General features: G+C 36.6%; 2 protein-coding genes across 2 annotated transcripts in view; both read left to right on the top strand.

The window, feature by feature from the left end:
- The window catches only part of fam167b (family with sequence similarity 167 member B), a 679,430-nt gene that overhangs the window by 17,226 nt on the left and 644,513 nt on the right, over window positions 1-17,691 (top strand). The gene's annotated exons all lie outside the window — the stretch shown is intronic.
- The window catches only part of lck (LCK proto-oncogene, Src family tyrosine kinase), a 64,124-nt gene continuing 51,088 nt past the window's right edge, over window positions 4,656-17,691 (top strand). Inside the window, exons 1-2 of the mRNA XM_022672660.2 lie at window positions 4,656-4,851; window positions 17,047-17,153. Of these exons, the coding sequence (XP_022528381.2) occupies window positions 17,052-17,153 (102 nt within the window). The 5' untranslated portion in view covers window positions 4,656-4,851; window positions 17,047-17,051. The remainder of the gene's footprint in view (window positions 4,852-17,046; window positions 17,154-17,691) is intronic.

Below are 17,691 nucleotides of genomic sequence, written 5' to 3'. Positions count from 1 at the left end.
AAGGCAGCACAACTCGACAAAACACTGATCAAAGTGGGCGTCGTTTGCGTCATGTTATGATATAAAGCGGCCTCTGGGGCTTCGACTTAGTTGCAGGAAGAATGTGGGGGCTCGGTCGTGGGTGGGGGCATGGGGGGGTGTTGCGTCTCTACTCACACCGCGGCATTGATAATATTTCTCGGCCACGGGGAGAGTAAAGGCAGGTAGCGTTCTCTGCTGCAGTTAACCAATCAGAGACGATATGTTTGCATGTATGAATATTCATGAGCAAAAGTGATGGAGTGTGATGTAATTTCATACAATGCCAAATTCTAATTTACTACAAAACTAAACACAACAAAAGTCCGTGTTGAGTTCCACTTCTGTCAGCCAAGACCAGAAAGCTGAGTCTGCAGTTTTCAAAGCTGACAGAAGTGGAACTCGACTTGGTTGGACATATTTGGGCATATTTGCAATCAAAGTACCTAAAGCCTCAGAACCACAATACGAGAAATGAGAAGGTCTTGAGCTGTAATAATCAGGCCAGTGAGAGAACTCTGCTCAGGAAACGCTCCTCAACCTGAGGCTCTGATGTCGACCGCCCGGAGAGAGAGAGAGAGAAAAAGAGAGAGAGAGTTGAGAGTTTAGAGTTGAGACCTATGCGTCTTCCTGTTCAAACACGTAGCTGACTTCCTGCATGTGTCTTGGCTGACTTCCTGCAAGTGCATGCATTATCTGTCGCCTGCCACCGCAACAAAAAGAGTGCGGTCGAGAGAGAAAGAAAAAGAGAGAAAGACAGAAAGTAATATAGAAAGATATTAGGTTAGAGGTGGTGCATAAGAAAGAACGAGTCTGTAATCTAAATGCTTCCCTGTTTATGTTTTAGAGAACTGTTGAGTATTTTGGCTATTTTTTTCTGAGTGTCCGCATCATAAAGTGGAATTAGAACGTGATTTTAAGGCACTATAAACTCCCACAATGCATCATAACTTATAGTGAACACTGTAGCTCACTACATTTGCTCAGTGTTGGCCAGAATATATTGTGGAAGTCTCACTACTAAACAACCATCAGCTGAAGAAACTGGAGCCAACAATGAGCCACCAGGGTTGCCAGATTGTTACATTGGCGTGCACATAGTGTAAAGCGTGTTTAAAATACACCAAAATGCAATGAAAACTGCCCTAAAACATCCTAAAAACAGCTGATATGTATTCAGCTTATCAACAATATTACAGGGATTAATCCAACATGGACTTAAAATAAACTACTAAATTTGTCCTTGGTTGTCATTTGCTTAGGACACTAGAGCCTCACAACAAAGACTCCATTTCCCAGCATGCTCAATCACCAGATATCCCTGATCACGTTCGCCAAGCTTTTGATTGCTCACACCTGGAATCCCTTGTATATATACCCTCAATTTCCTTTGTTCCCTTCACCTGTATTTAATCTAATTTGCTAGCTCTTCTATTAAGCATTTTGTTTTTTCTGAGTCCCTGACTTCTCTTCTGAAAACCGGTTATTTGGGTGAGTAAAGCTCTTACATTTATTTACAGTAAGCTTAGATTTCCACAATTTTGACTGAAATGGCTAAAAATATAGGCCACCATGCTAACCTAGCAACAAAGCAGCGCTTACAGCTCAGCTACAAACAGAGCAGCATTGTAACTGTTTAAACTATTTATTTAACTATTTATTACCAAACACATTGAATTTTCTCATCCTCTTTAACTTAATTAATCTTTTAATAAACAGTGATAATGGAACTGTGGTATAATCACAATAACAGAAATATTGGCACTGCTGTGCTGCGGTCGTATTGTCTATTATTACTTAATTCTGTTCTGTATTGTTGATGTGTGATGCGTAAAGAATGGGAGTGTACACACGCTGATCGTGACTGTTGACTGTTGGAACCCTGCTGTCAGGGTTTAAATTGGTCAGTGGCGTATCTGTTTGTTCTAATTCCAAGATAGAAAAACGCCAGAAATTTACCTGAACTTCAGAAATGTTCCAGACCACCATGTCCATCAGTGTAGATATATTCCTAAACTCAGACCCTATTTAACAGCACGGGTGCAAGGCGTAAAAATAGACTGCCGACAGGGTGTAAGATAGCAATGAGCATCACGGTGTATGAAAGGGCCCAAACAGAAAGAAACAGAGAGACAGAGAGGTTATGTGATGACGTTTTGTCACTTGTAGAATGAGATAATACCATTTCCATGTCTCGCTTTCTCTCTCTCTCTCTCTGCTGTTTCTCTTTGTCTCTTACTTTAAATGTGACCAAGAGCGAAAGAGAGAGAGAGAGATGAATAAGTATTGTCTCATTTTACAAAAATAGAACACATATAATAGAGAGTGTAGAGAGAGTGCATTTGTGTAACAAACAAAAAGACAAAGAGAGAGAGAAAGAAAGAGAGAGAGAGAAAAAATAGAGAGAGAGAGAGATTCCAGATGCTTTTCTGTAGGAAACTCACTGGTGTGCAGTAAAAAAGCAGGACTGTGTGGAGCAGTATCAGAAGTGGGGCAGTGGATGTGTGGGGTTCTAGCTCAGGTGGAGAACCCGCAGGTTTCCACTCAGTGCTATATAAAGTGTGTACGGTGTCCCTGTGGTTGTGCAGACCTGCAGTTGGAGCTGGTTGGGGAGGGTTCAGGCTGCTCCAGGCTGCTGCTGCTGCTGCAGAGCGAGCTGTAGGCCGCAGGTCCCGCAGAGTCGGGTGGAATCCTCGCCCGGTAGGTGACGGTCTGTAACGTCTCTCTGAGCACAGCTGCACGAGCTCGACGCCACCTGTGATAAAGTGCGCACTGCCAGCACAACGACAGGAAGCTCTTTAACCTGCTGATCTTCCACAACTCTGCTGAAACTGTGCGCACAGGTTTTTAAACTTTGTCTGGACTACCATGCCCTTATTTTCTTGCTTTAACATAAAGAGCTTTGGAAAAAAAATAAGAGAACAATTTAGTTTCTGAATCAGTTTCTCTGATTTTGCTATTTATAGGTATATATTTGAGTAAAATGAACTTTGTTGCTTTGTTCTATAAACTACAGACAACATTTCTCCCACATTCCAAATAAAAATATTGTTATTTAGAGCATTTATTTGCAAAAAAATGAGAAATGTCTGAAATAACCAAAAAGATACAGAGCTTTCAGACCACAAATAATGCAAAAAAAAAAAAAAACAGTTCAGAAATCAATATTTGTTGAATATTTGGGTTTTAATGACAGTTTTCATGCATTATGGCATGTTCTCCTCCACCAGTCTTACACACTGCTTTTGGATAACTTCTAACTGTGAATCGCTTTCTTGAGCTCATGCCACAGCATCTCAATTGGGTTGAGGTCAGGACTCTGACTTTGCCACTCCAAAAGGTGTATTTTCCGCACCATCTATCTATCCTCTGTTGAGCTTCAGTTGACGGACAGACAGATGGTCTTAAGTTTCCTGCAAAATGTCTTGTCAAACTTGGGAATTAATTTTTCTGTTGATGACGTCAATCCGTCAAATCCAGGCCATGAGACAGTAAAGCAAAGCAACCCCAAACCATGATGCCCCCTCCACCGTGTTTCACAGTTAGAATGAGGTTTTGATTGTTTTTTTTTTCTCCACACATAGCATTGTGTGTTCTTTCTAAACAACTCAATTTTGTTTTCATGTGTCCACAGTATATTTTGCCAGTACTGCTTTGGAACATCCAGGTGCTCTTTTGCAAACTTCAAAAGTGCAGCAATGTTTTTTTTCTTGTACAGCAGTGGCTTCCTCCGTTGTTTAATGTTTTCCTTATTGTAGATTTGTCCACAAAAATGTTAGCATGTGCCAGAGATTTCTGTAAGTCTTCAGCTGACACTCTAGCTGAGAGGATTCTTCCTCACCTCATTGATCATTCTGCGCTGTGCTCTTGCAGTCATCTTTACAGGACTTTACCACGCCTAGGGAGAGTAGCTGAACAGTGCTGAACTTTCTCCATTTGTAGACGTCTGTCTTACCCTGGTCTCATGAACATCAAGGCTTTTAGAGATACTGATACTTTTTTTTGTAACCCTTTCCATCTTCATACAAGTCAACAATTCTTGAACATACGTCTTCTGAGAGCTCTTTCGTGTGAGGCATGATTCACATCAAGCAATGCTTCTTAAGAACAGCAAACTCAAAACTGGTGTGTGTTTTTTTATAGGGCAGGGCAGCTTTAACCAACACCAACATCCAATCTCATCACATTGATTGGACTCCAGGTTGGCTGAGTCCTGACTCCCGTTAGCTCTTAGAAAAGTCATTAGCTTAGGGGTTCACATACTTTTTCCCCCCTCACTGTGAATGTTAACATGTTGTGTTCAATAAAAACCATGCAGTCATAGAATTTTTATGTGGTATTAGTTTAAACAGACTGTTTGTGTCTATTGTTGTGACTTAGATGAAGATCAGAACACATTTAATGACAAATTTAAGCAGAACTCCAAGTATAATCCCAAAGGGTTCACATACTTTTTTTTTGTGCAACTGTAGTTGCTACTTTTGATACATATTTAATAATATGATACAGTATGTTTGTCCCCACGTCCTGACAAGGTGCCTAAACAAACGTGTGTGTGTGTGTGTGTGTGTGTCTAAGTGTGTGATGTGCTGATGGTAAAGTGGAGGATGTAGAGGATGTGATGTCGCTCACAGTTTTCGACGCACCACATGTGTGTGAAGCTGAAGCAGCGCTGCACCAGTCTTATCTGCGCACCTTTCCTTCACAGGTCTAGAAGCTTCTCTAGAAGCGTTTCGGATCCTGTAAAACCGTGGATATAAGGATGAGGACCAGTCCCACCCATCCATGAAATCTGAGGACCACCTGAGACCACCAGCAGTGATACTATAACAGGTATGTCCTGAATTAGCGCAGACCTTCTGAGGGCTTCTGAACTGCGGGGAACTGCTGAAGTAAATCACAGAGTGTTCATTAAATTATACATCACAAATATTTAGAAATATTTAGAAACTCAATCTGTTTAGAAAATGCTGAAAAAAATCCCACAGATAAATCTTTGGACTTAAGACTTGAGTGAAAATGTTGAACTAAGGAAGAACGAGGTGGCGCTTGGGTTGGGTCGACCTTGGCCACGATTTCTCAAATCCAAAAAGCAATTTTTAAAAGCAATGTTTATATCTATTTATTTTGGTCACAATGTGGAAAATGTATTTAGTATGTAATCGCATTACAATTAGAAAAAAAATAGATTACAAAATATAAATTAAGCTAATCAACGTAAAAAAAAATAGTTTTGATTTCTGTGACAGGTCTGTGACAGGTTTGATCAAAACAAAATAAAAAAAAAATAATTAAAAATAACTAATAACTTAAAGTGTTGTTTTAATCTATCTTGGGAAACAAGTTAAATTCTAAACAACCACTAAAACATACTCATTTACCTGAAGGATAATAAGTCGTATTGAAGATTTGAAGCTATTTATATTTTTTGAAAAAGCTGTTTTAACACATATGTATTACATTGTATATTGTTTCATATATATTGACATATAATGTAAATGGGGCATAATGGTGTACAGGCCCATACATATTTATGAAATACAAATGAGATATACTGTGGGATTTACTGTTATTAAATATAGTATACATATATTTGAATGATACATATGGCATAGACTGTTGTTATGTTTATTATCTATATTATACATATGGGATACACTGCTATGATATATTTGCTTACCTATAACATATATTATGCAAATTATACATATTCCTGTATTGCTATGGTACATACAGTATAAGTGATATCATTTCTATACTTTCCTGTTACAGAGGCACAAACATTATACATTATAAATATATATATATATATAGATAATACATTTTAATACATATATAATACATATATATATAATATATACATACATATATATTTATAATACATTATAAATATTCATGAATTTTTTTAGTTTACTACATGATTTAAACAGACACTGCGTTAAAATTTAATAATGAATGGACCAATTAAAATTCTCCAAAAAATGTACCTGAAATAAACTCTTTTTGCATTGACTCCCACTGAAAAAGCTGCTATTTTGAAAATACATGTTTTTCATAGGACAGCGACTATACATATACTCCTATATATATTCTATATATTCTATATATTCCATTTACGTTGGCTCATATACATAATTTTGGGAACACTTTACAATAAGGGTCACAAATGAAAGTACTTTTAACAGTAATCAACGTTGTTAAATTGTTACGTAATGTCTCAACTAATTATTAATTGACACTAGTTAAGAAATTATTGACCATTACTAAATTACAATGATTAAGAATTTTGTAAATAATAATAAATTGACATATTAGTTTAAAAAAATGATGTAATGATTAATAATATATTAACTCGTGTCAATTAATTAATGATTAGTTTGAGACATTCTAGTCGTGAGTAATGTAAATGAATGTAGCCCTATTGTAAAGTGTTAGCATCATTTTTATAATTTATAAAGAGGCAAAAAAAAATAGACAGAATAAGATGTAGAAGGAGATTCTTCAGATGTTATAAGTGTTATTTGAGTGTCCTCACCTGACCTCACCTTCAGTAGTTAAAGGAGAAGGGTGTGGTGTGTATTTGAGTGTATTTCAGATGCTTGGTTGAGCAGATGTGCTGCTGTAAGATCACTAATCTTATTAATTAATATTAAGTGATGAATAATTATCATTCACTAGCGTCACACACGGGAAACAGTGCAGCTCTGTGAGCAGAGGACAGGAGCTGGCAGCAGGGCTGTGGTGTTAGAGGTGAACTGGGTCAGGGAACAGGGAAGGCCTTTAGCTGCCAAGGAATTCGGCTTCCAGTTTGACACCTTTAGGCCGTGCCACCGTGCCGCCTGTAACATTCCTGACGTGAGCAGGACCCGGCCTTGTTTGTGTTGTGAGAGACTGGCCAGGGGATTTACTCTTAGCTGCTTTAGGCCTTCAGGGTTAATGCCTGTAACTCAATGCGGAAACTAACGAGCCCGGTAAAAAAAATACACAACAGGAATAAAAGGAAGTCGAAAGATAGACTGAAGATATTCTTTAAAAACTTCTTTATTTCCATTAGGGTTGGTGGTATTAAAGATTGTGGCGTAACTCTAACTAGTAACTAACTAACTATGATTTTGCCTTTTTATTTTAGATAATTTAGTGCAAAATTGTTTGGAAAGTAGAGATTTTGTTGCAAAAAGCGATAAAAAAAACCAACAACAAATAAATAAATTGTTGTCGTTTTTTAAATGTTGACATAATCTGAATGTGCCTGTTGTTTACGTATTATAATTTCATGATCTGAAAGAGTTTAAGATTTTTAACATTTTGAAGATAAAATGATGTCTTTGTGGCAGCGATGATGATTTTTCATCTGATTAAATGCTATTGTTGTGTGTATAGTCTATAGTATAGTTTTTAAGCGGAACAGAAAATACATCCCTCATATTTTGCCACAGTTTTCATTTATTAACATTAAAACAAACATAAACATCAAAACTTTAAGAATGACTTCCATTGTAATTTAGGGTGTTCTTTATTATTATCCTGCAAGTTGCTGTTTTGAAGATTAAAGGATTTTAGTGTAAAGTCTGTGAAGATAATATTGACCCAGTGGAAATATATGGTTGTGTGTATAGTCTTGTTTTTTTTTTTAAGCGAAAAGGAAAACAAATCCCTTATATTTTTTACCGGTTAGTCTTTTATTGACATGAAAACAAACAGAATATTGTCAAAAGTGCAGATTCAACCCAGACGATACAGAACACAAACATAGATCACCTCTCACTCCATTTTTGCTGTTTTTAACTCTCTGAATCGGGCCGTTTTTCTTAACACTGTAACTGAAATTTAATTTATATTTAGTTATTATTAATATTATTATTAATTATTATTAATATTTAGCCTTGTTTTTTTGCAGAATGCAAAAGCCATCCTATCTTTTTTCCTGTTTTATCATTTATTAACATAAAAAAAAGAATATTGACAAAAATGCAGTTTCAAACCTGATGATAAAGAACATTAACATAGATATGATGATATGATAAATGGACCAATAGAAATTGAATTATAATAAAAATCATTTTATATTGACTTTCATTGAAAGTTAGGGTGATTTTTTTCTTATCATGTAAGTTGCCATTTTAAAGATTTGAGGATTTTTATATATTGTATATTTTGTATAGTATATATTCGTATGTGTGTAGTTTTGTTTTGCAGAATTGTTTATCCAGTATATTTATTGACGTCAAAACAAACAGAATTGGCGCAAATGGGGATTTAACCCTAATGAAACAGAATACTTACTTATATCATAACTATCTCCAATTTCATTTTACATTTTTAACTGAATCATAATTCTGGCAGCTATTTTTTACACTGTGTCTAAATGGACCAATAAAAATAATGCAAAATGACTGAACAGAACTCTTATTGCATTATAAGGTATTTTCTTCTCCTATAATGCTACTAGATTTTGGCAGTGTGTGGCAGTGATGATAATTTTCATCTGATGAAAGAAATTGTTGTGTCTATAGTCTTATTTTTGTGGAAAAGATAAATCTACAATTTCCATGGTTAGCCATTTACTGACATAAAAACTAATAGACCTTTGTCAAAAGTACAGATTTAATCCTGATGATACAGAATGCTACTGTAACGCAAATGCAATAGTCTATTTTTGTCTTTATACATAATTATACATAACGTAAATCTGGAACATTACAGCTTTGTTTACACTATGTTCACATTTTTAATAAATGAACACAAATTGCTCAAAATTTATTCATATACAAAATTTACACTATTAAAAGCTAAGAATACTTTTTTCTTCTCCTGTTTTTTTCTCAATTGTCCATTTTAGAGATGTAGCGACAGCTTGTAACACATACTGTAACTACACTGGTACACTCTAATAAACAGAGGTACGATACGAGTACTTTTTTGTACTCAAAGGTACACTCTTCATAATTGTACCCTCAAAGGTACAATATTGGTCTTTACAGGGTCAGATTTGTTCCCTCTGAAGTACAAAGTCGTTTCTAACAGCAATAAGTACAAATTTGTACCATTTAACCTGCAGCCAAAAGGTACATTCAGTATTCTGTATCACTGTACTAATAAACAAGATATATTTTAATTGCACATTTTTCATTTGAAAGCCAGACAATTTTGGATCATCAAGTTTTTGAGCCATATTCAGTTGATCATAATGTTAAAAATATTTATAATCTTTACTGGCACAAAACCATGGGTACAAAAAAAGGACTTTCACTGAAAGGTACTTTTTTGTACCTCAATATAAGGTACAGCCCCAGCGACAAGCTTTGTACCCTTTTAAGTACAAATCTGTACTCACTTTTCTTAGTGGGTAGTCAAGTAATCTTACAGTTACATTAGGACAGTAAGAGCTACCATGAAGCTGAGCAGCTGTGATGATTTTGGAAACTCTTCTCTGATTGGGGAAACCCAGTTATGATCTGTTACTGAGGAAGCTTGCCCACTTCATTTCCACCCCGTCTCTTCAATCTGCACAATCACTGTATAAATAATAACACGGTAAAGATTATTTAAAGGAAGGACAGAGCAGGCCCTGGCTGAGTCTCAGTTCGGCTTTGAGGATGATGAGCGCTGTAACCAGTACTTAGAGGACAAGACAAACACAAAGGCAGCATAACATTCCTGTCGTCCCGTGTGAGGAGCGAACACCAGGAACTTCCGACACAAGTGCACAAGTACAACACCTCAAACCCACTAAAAACCTGATCTACTGAATACTTTAATGCTCCTTTTATTCTGGGGTTCAACTTCCTCCTGTTCTTTCACTCACTGCAGAAAAACACGAGCTATCGCTAAGCTGAGCTCTGCTAAACTGGCATTTAAATATCTGTATAGCACACATATGTAAAAAGAGTTTATTTCAGCTAATTTTGGATAATTTCTATTGCTCCATTTATCAAGAAAGTTTGACACAGTGTAGAAAAACAAGATTGTGTGTTCGAAGTATGTAGCAAACTAAAAAAATCGACACAAAAAATGAGATAGTAAACATGTAGCTTTAAGTTACTGCACATACTGTAGATACACAGATAAAATCAACCTCGATATATATATATATATATATATATATATATATATATATATATATATATATATATATATATATATATATATATATATATATATATATATATAAAACTATGCCCTTATATTTAGTATATATTCTATGTGTAGCCTCATTCAGCCTCAGATTTATTGAATGTGTATATATATATATATATATATATATATATATATATATATATATATATATATAGCTCTAGAAAAATTAAGATTCACTTTACAGCTTACAAATTTACAGGTATATGTGCAGGTATATATGCAGAGCTTTCAGAAAACAAGTTCATATTCATAAAGTTTTAAGAGTTCAGAAATCTATATTTGGTAGAATAACCCTGGTTTTTAATCACAGTTTTCGTGCACCTTGGCATGTTCTTCTCCACCAGTCTTACACATTGCTTTTGAATAACTTTCTGCTGCTTTACTCCTGGTGCAAAAATTCAAGCAGTTCAGTTTGGTTTGATGGCTTGTGATCATCCATCTCCCTCTTGATTATATTCCAGAGGTTTTTTAATTTGGTAAAATCAAAGAAACTCATTATTTCATATATCATTTCATATCTGATGCTAAATTTGGCTACACACACACACATATGTATATATATATATATATATGCAATAATATAGGGTAGGCATGACGTAACTACATGTAAACACTTACATATATTCAAGAAACTTGCTAAATAATTGTACGTAGGAATATTAAGAAATACTAATGATATATATACATACACATGTACACTTACTCATACATCAAACATTATAGGACATAGTGTCACTTTTATACTACATGTATAAATACACAATATATTCTGATATTAAATATATTACATTTTACATATACTGATATACCTATCATTCATATGGGACATAAATTACTAAACATATAAATGCTTACATATAAACAATGAATGTGGGGAATAATGTTACTACACATATATAACACAATGTTATTACACATATATACTTACTTATGTAATATGTAAGGAATATGTGAAATATGTGGAACTACATATGGGTATTTAAATATATGCAATAACTGTGTGACATAAGGTTATTACATTCCAACACTGCGTATATTTACTTACAAACTGAATACAAACAGAGCCAATCTGAGACATTTAGCACTTAAAATACCCACCCCCCCTTCTCCCAGCGCTCTGAGGAGAAGACTTTACTCAGTTTTGCTGAAACTCAGTACGAGCCGGGCTGGCCGGAGCTGGGTGGAAAGTTCTGACTCTGTTAGGAGGTCTCGCTCTGTGTTTGGGGGCGTCTCACTCGTATCCCCCTTGCTCCTTGAGTTCGGAGGAGGGGGTCAAAATTTTCCTGACCCGACTGTGAAGTTTCTCACGATTCAGACAGACAGACAGCCAAGATCGCCCACTAACCTCCATTACTGATCTACGCTCAGAGACCAGGAGACGGAATACAGAAGGATAGAAAAACTAACATTTTGTCACTGTCAAAAAAAATAAATAAACATAACGTTACAGATAACAGATATCATTTCCGTTTTTTTTTGTCATTTAGAGAATTTATGTGCATAAAATGAAAAAATGTAAGAAATAGCTTTTAGAGCTCAAATAATGCAAAGAAAACAAGTTCATATTCATATTCACGAGTTCAGACATCAATACTCGGTGGAATAACCCTGGTATTTAATCACAGTTTTTTCATGCATCTTGGCATCATGTTCTCCTCCACCAGTGTTACACACTGCTTTTGGATAACTTTATGCTGCTTTACTCCTGCTGCAAGAATTCAAGAAGTTCAGCTTGTTTTGATTGCTTGTGATCAATTTGGTAAAATCAAGAAAAAACATCATCTATAATTTGGTGTCCTTTTTTTATTCAAGAGCCGTATATCCAAAAAAATGCTAAATAATTGTACAAAGAAATATTAAGAAATACCTAATATTTTTATGTTTAAATAGGAACACAGTTTGTAAAATGTTTAATATGAAGATAATGGTAACAATTTAATAGGGGAACACTAAATCATTTTCAGTTGCAATTGCATTGCAATTCTTTATAGCACTGTTTAGGAAAGAGCTCTTTATGTGTTCTACTCTTGTTTTATGTTCACTGTAACCCGTTGATAGAAGATCTGTTTGGGGTGTACTTTTCATGCAATTATTAATCAGTCACAATTTCAGTCACATTTCATATTCAGATGAAATTTGTGTGGGTTGGTGATGTCACAAAAGACAACAAAAATACGATAGTGTTGTAAACATTTAAAATATGCCTGCGTTTTACATTGATTAGAGGATTATAATATGTTTGTTTTATTTATCTTCTCAAAAGCACATGAGCAGCACAACAGTCTAGAATTCTCAGCCTAGAATTTCAAGTCAGAATTGCCAGGACTATCCCCATCTGAAGTCAGAATTTCTAGGATTATACCCAGTCCAAAGTCAGAATTTCGAGGATATCCTCATCTAAAGTCAGAAATGCCAAGAATACCCCATATCAGAAGTTGGAATTCCCAGGATTATTTGCAATCTGAAGTAAGAATTCTCATTATTACCCCCAACTGAAATAAGAATCCTCTGATCCTAAGCCGGAATTCCCAGAATGATCACCAGTCAGAAGTCAGAATTGCCAGGATTATCCCCAATTTGCAGTGACAATTCCCAGGATTATCCCCATTTTAAAGTTAGAATTCCCAGACTTATCTCCAATTTGAAGTGAGATTCCCAGGATTATCCCCAATTTGCAGTGACAATTCCCAGGATTACCCCCAATTTAACGAGAGAATTCCCAGGATTATCCCCAATTTGCAGTGACAATTCCCAGGATTATCCCCAATTTGAAGTTAGAATTTCAGGATTGTGTCCGATCTAAAATCAGAAATCCCCAGATTACCAGTAATAATTATCTGAAGCCTGATTCAGTTTATTACACTAATTTCTACAGATGTTAACGCCCATGTAATTCCAAACACTCCCAACACAATTCTGTGTTTTCTTTAGATCAGTAAGAGAAACACAGGGGAAAGAAAATGTTGGAATGTTTAGACTCCCAAAGAAGACATCAGCAAATAACGCTCTTCCTTTATAGTCTAAACTGAGGAAAGAGAGAGTGACGGGAACTGTTTAGGAGCGAGTGGGAAGCGCAGATCTCTGAAGGACTGTTTTATTTGTAGATTATTTATTATATATTTAACTTTAGTAAACTCTGCTTGGCAGATCTTGGCACAGATCACAGATCTATTTTTAGTGTTTATATAAGACCGTGAGTGTCTGTAGGTCTTTCATCATTTACTACTAAGGGTCCAGGCCAGCTAACCATTTTTGGTTACAATTAATGTTCTTAGAACATTCAGTTTGTTAAGTTTCTGGATGTTCTTAGAATGTTTTAATTAACGTTTTTAACATTCTGGTAACTTTTAGTTTTTGGGATGTTTGGGACAATTGATTTGGTAAATTGGATACTCTAAGTTGGCTAAATTGATATGGTGTATATGTGTATGTGTGTGCTATGTATGTAAGTTTGTGTGTGTGTGTGTGTAAATATATGCATGACTGTGCCCAGATATGGATTGGCACTCTGTCCTGGGTAAAGGCTGTAGTGCTGAATGCAGTCATCCAGGTGGACGGTTGTTTCCGGTTGAGAGTAGGCTGTGTGCTATTGGCTGTGTGCTGAGTTTAAATGGTTGTCTTTGGGTCAGCAGCACAGTAGCTACTATAGGTATGCCATGTGCACATACACCCCCGCTCATTAAACACACACAGACACACACAGATGTGCTGCATGGTGGGAACCCAACTTTCATCTCAACAATAAACAGAATAAAGAATAAAATATCATTGCTGTTCCCTTAAATGAGCTGCTGGTGTACCTTCACAGTGTGAACACAAAGGTCAGTATCCTCTGCTGAGACGCACAAAGCACCGCTCTGTTAAGATACAAACACGCCAAAGTCAGAGCTCACCTGGCTCTTAAAGAAAATGGCTTTGATACACTGATTGGGTTATTTCATGTTACGACTAAAATGCACCCATGATTAATTAAGATAGTTAGATTAGTTCATGCCTTTGGGCATTTCGATCTGTGCTAGGTGTACACACCGACACAGCCTAATGCCCAGATAAGACTACACGATTTTAGACCGATTTTGACCTGATTTTGTCGACACCGACACATTGCGTGCGTCGGATCCGAATTTCAGGTCCGTGTAGTGTGACACAGTCAAAGATCAGTAATTTGACGTGAGCGAAGCCGTCGGAGCGTCAGACTAGCATGTTAGAATTTTTTGTATTTTATCACCTAGTTTGACACATGCTGCTTCGCGACCTGCTCCCTGACGCTGACCAATAGGAAGACAGAGCGTTCTGTGGCGCACAGATGTAAACACAGGAAAAGAAAGCGGCACAGTGTTCCTGCAGTTCACTGAACCAGAGAAACAGAAGAATAATCTAATAATCATCTAATAATCTACTTCATCCATGAGATATTCTGTTTACATTCACTGAAACCTAAGTAGCTACATCTTCACCATACCTCAAGTTCTCTCTGGAGTACAAAAAGCATGTAATGTAATTTGGGTCACCCAGAAACCCAGGAGCCCACAGTCGCTTTTCCCCCTTGTTTTAGTTTCTTCAGCACAAAAGCGCTTCCATCACGTGAAAAGAGTTTCTGTAGTTGTGATTCTCAGATTCTATGCTTCTCCCCCGCGATGACCTACGAACTCACGCGAGGGCGTGGATGATGATTGGTCGGTGACTAACGTGTAGTGTTGCCAGTCCCCAGAGAACGACGCAAAATGAAAATGACTGCATGTCGTGTAGTCTGAGCTTGGCACAAGTCAAGCTACGCAATCTGCAATAGACTGGTGCGCTATAGATCTCTGACATAGGGCCACATGCAGAAGTTTCTGGACAATACTGTTATTGAGGCTTGTGTGAGCAGACAGGGAGGAAGAGGAGTACAGAAACGTGCTGGAGGATTTTGTGGCATAGTGCTGTAGAAATACCTGCTACTGAACACTTCCTACTTCATACTACATCCAGCCAACATCAGCTTCTTTCAGATCAGTCATTTCTGATTATGAGTAAAGAAGCTGGTGTGACACTGAATGAAAACCTGCAGTTCTGCAGTTCCTTTTACACATACAGCCTGTCCCATTTCTGTCCCTTTTTCTGGCTTTCCTCTCTGCTTCTCCTCTGTTTACTTATTTATTTTTTCATTAGCACATGGCTCTGTTTCCTTACTGTCTTGTAAACTGCCCTTGTTTCCTTTTTAGCCCTGCCTTGTCATTAGTGCTCTCACCTGTGTCTTATTTGTTACCCAGTCCTCTCCTAATCCTCCTTAGGTGTTCAGGTGTTGCCAGCCTGTTCCAGTGTGTATATAGACCATTTGATTTAGTGTTCTGGTCTGTGTCTTTTTTTATAATGTTATGCTGATTTAAACCCACATTTTATTTAGTAAGTAGAACGTTAAAAGGTGACCTTCTAACTACAATTCTAAATTGTCTAAATGAGTGAAATCTGTTGTATTATTTTTTCTCATTATTGAAGTAAACCGTTTATTAAGAAAGGATCTCCAAATGATTAAAACACAAAGGGCACTATTTTAGCACTATCTATAGGCGACAAGACATCAACTGTGCCATGCAGCTTGATTTACAGTGTGTCAGTGTGTTTTTGCTATCAAAACGACAGGAAAAGTATGCCTTATTCTCTCTTTATGTTCAATTATGGGTGTTTTTTGGGTATAACATGAAGTAAAAAAAATCTGCATGTCACCTGCCATTCCCTTTAAGAGCCAGTTCCTCTCTGACTTTGGCAGATTGAAATTTTAATGGCGCAGCGCTTCGGCACATCTCAACAGAAGAAACTGAACTGCTCGTTCATGCTGAGATGTTTTAGGCACTTTTGGAATTAGGCCCTAAACAGAAGAGCCAATCAGAACAGAGTGTCAGTTTTGTCAAGTAGTTTTATTGTCAATACTGCATATGTACAGGACATACAGAGAGAATGGGAGACACTATGTGTACAATACAGCAGGGACACAAATAGACATACATGAGACAGAAACAAGGTGCAGTAGTGGTGGGAGAGAAATAGATATATAAATATAAGTAAAAAAAGAAATAAGATATATAATCTAAAAGAGTGGGAGACACTATATGTACAAAACAACAAGACACAATAAACATACGTTTATTGATGTGACTACAACTCACACCAGAGGCATGCATTTACACTGGACTTCACACCTGACTCTGCTGATCATGTGACTCTACAGTGTTCCCGCTCTCCGACCTTCTGATTGCCCACATCTGTCTGTCCTTGTATAAATACCACCCTGTTTCTGTTGTTCCCTCGCCGGGATAAAAAGTGTTTCTTTAATTGGTTTTCCTTGTTACCAGTGCTTGTGTTTTTACCGCTCTCTTGTCTTGTCCTTTTCACCGTTTGTTTACCTTTGCCGACTCTTATTTCTGTTGTTAGATTACTCTTTTTACTTGCCCTTTACATGTTGGATTCACTATGTATGACCCTTTTGCCTGCTCTCAATCTGGTATGTTATTTATTGTTGCTGCCAATAGTCTCTGACTACCCCTGTCTAAGCCTTATCTCTTTGTTTATAAATTGTTTGATTAGTTTCTGCATGTGTCTGTCCTTGGTTTGGCCTGAGTGACACAGAAGTTTTTCTATTTACATAATTGTTCATCTACTGAAAACACCAGAAATTCAACAATGGAAAAATAAAAAATTATCGCACCCAAAAAGAAGATAAAAAAAGATAATACAGCATGAGAACCGCTTAGCAATACCACAACAACCCCTTGGGATTGAATAGCAACAGCATGGCAGTTGCATAATACAGAAATACCACTGATTCAGTTCCCAGTGAACTGAAACCTATATGAAACCCAATTGTTAGTTTTACTTTTGACGTTTTACCTCTTTGTTTTCCTTCATCCTCAGACACCATGGGGAACTGTGGCTCCTACGACTCAGACGGCGAATTCTCCTACCACCCCGACGATGAACTCTGCGAACACTGCAACTGCCCTATTCCCCCAGGAAACCAGGTGAGTTACTGAGAACTTGAAGGAATACACACTCATACATGTATTACTGCTTTCAATCGATTAAAAAGTGTTATTGTGTTACTTACAATAGAAAATGAGTGTGTGAAAGAAAGAGAGACACAGAGAGAGAGCAGCCAATCAGTGCTAAGGTCATTTACATTGGACATGTTACACAAAACTCCATAAACACTCAAAATACAAAGAAAAATCAGTCATTTGTTTTCTGTTAATCAGTTGAAAGGGTTTGCTGTCAGGAAGCATATCACTGCTGTGCCAAAATTTCTTGATGAATGGACCAATAGAAATACTTCAAAATGACCTGAAATAAACTTTTTTCACATTGACTTCCATTGAAAGTTTACAAGGTTTTTTTTCTCTCTCCTGTAAAGTTGCTTTTTTGGAGATAAGTGTTTTTCATTGGACAACAACGATATGGTTCGATGCGATTCTATGGCACTTACGCATGAATTAGCGTGTGGTAAACGCTCAGTGTATACATGGCACACCAGAAACTGCTAATTTGCATAAAAGTGACAGA

Source organism: Astyanax mexicanus, chromosome 14 (assembly GCF_023375975.1).
Source record: "Astyanax mexicanus isolate ESR-SI-001 chromosome 14, AstMex3_surface, whole genome shotgun sequence".
In the NCBI taxonomy this organism is placed as follows: Eukaryota; Metazoa; Chordata; class Actinopteri; order Characiformes; family Acestrorhamphidae; genus Astyanax; species Astyanax mexicanus.
Note: the sequence above shows the minus strand (reverse complement) of the source record. Positions and strands in the feature narration are given on the sequence as shown.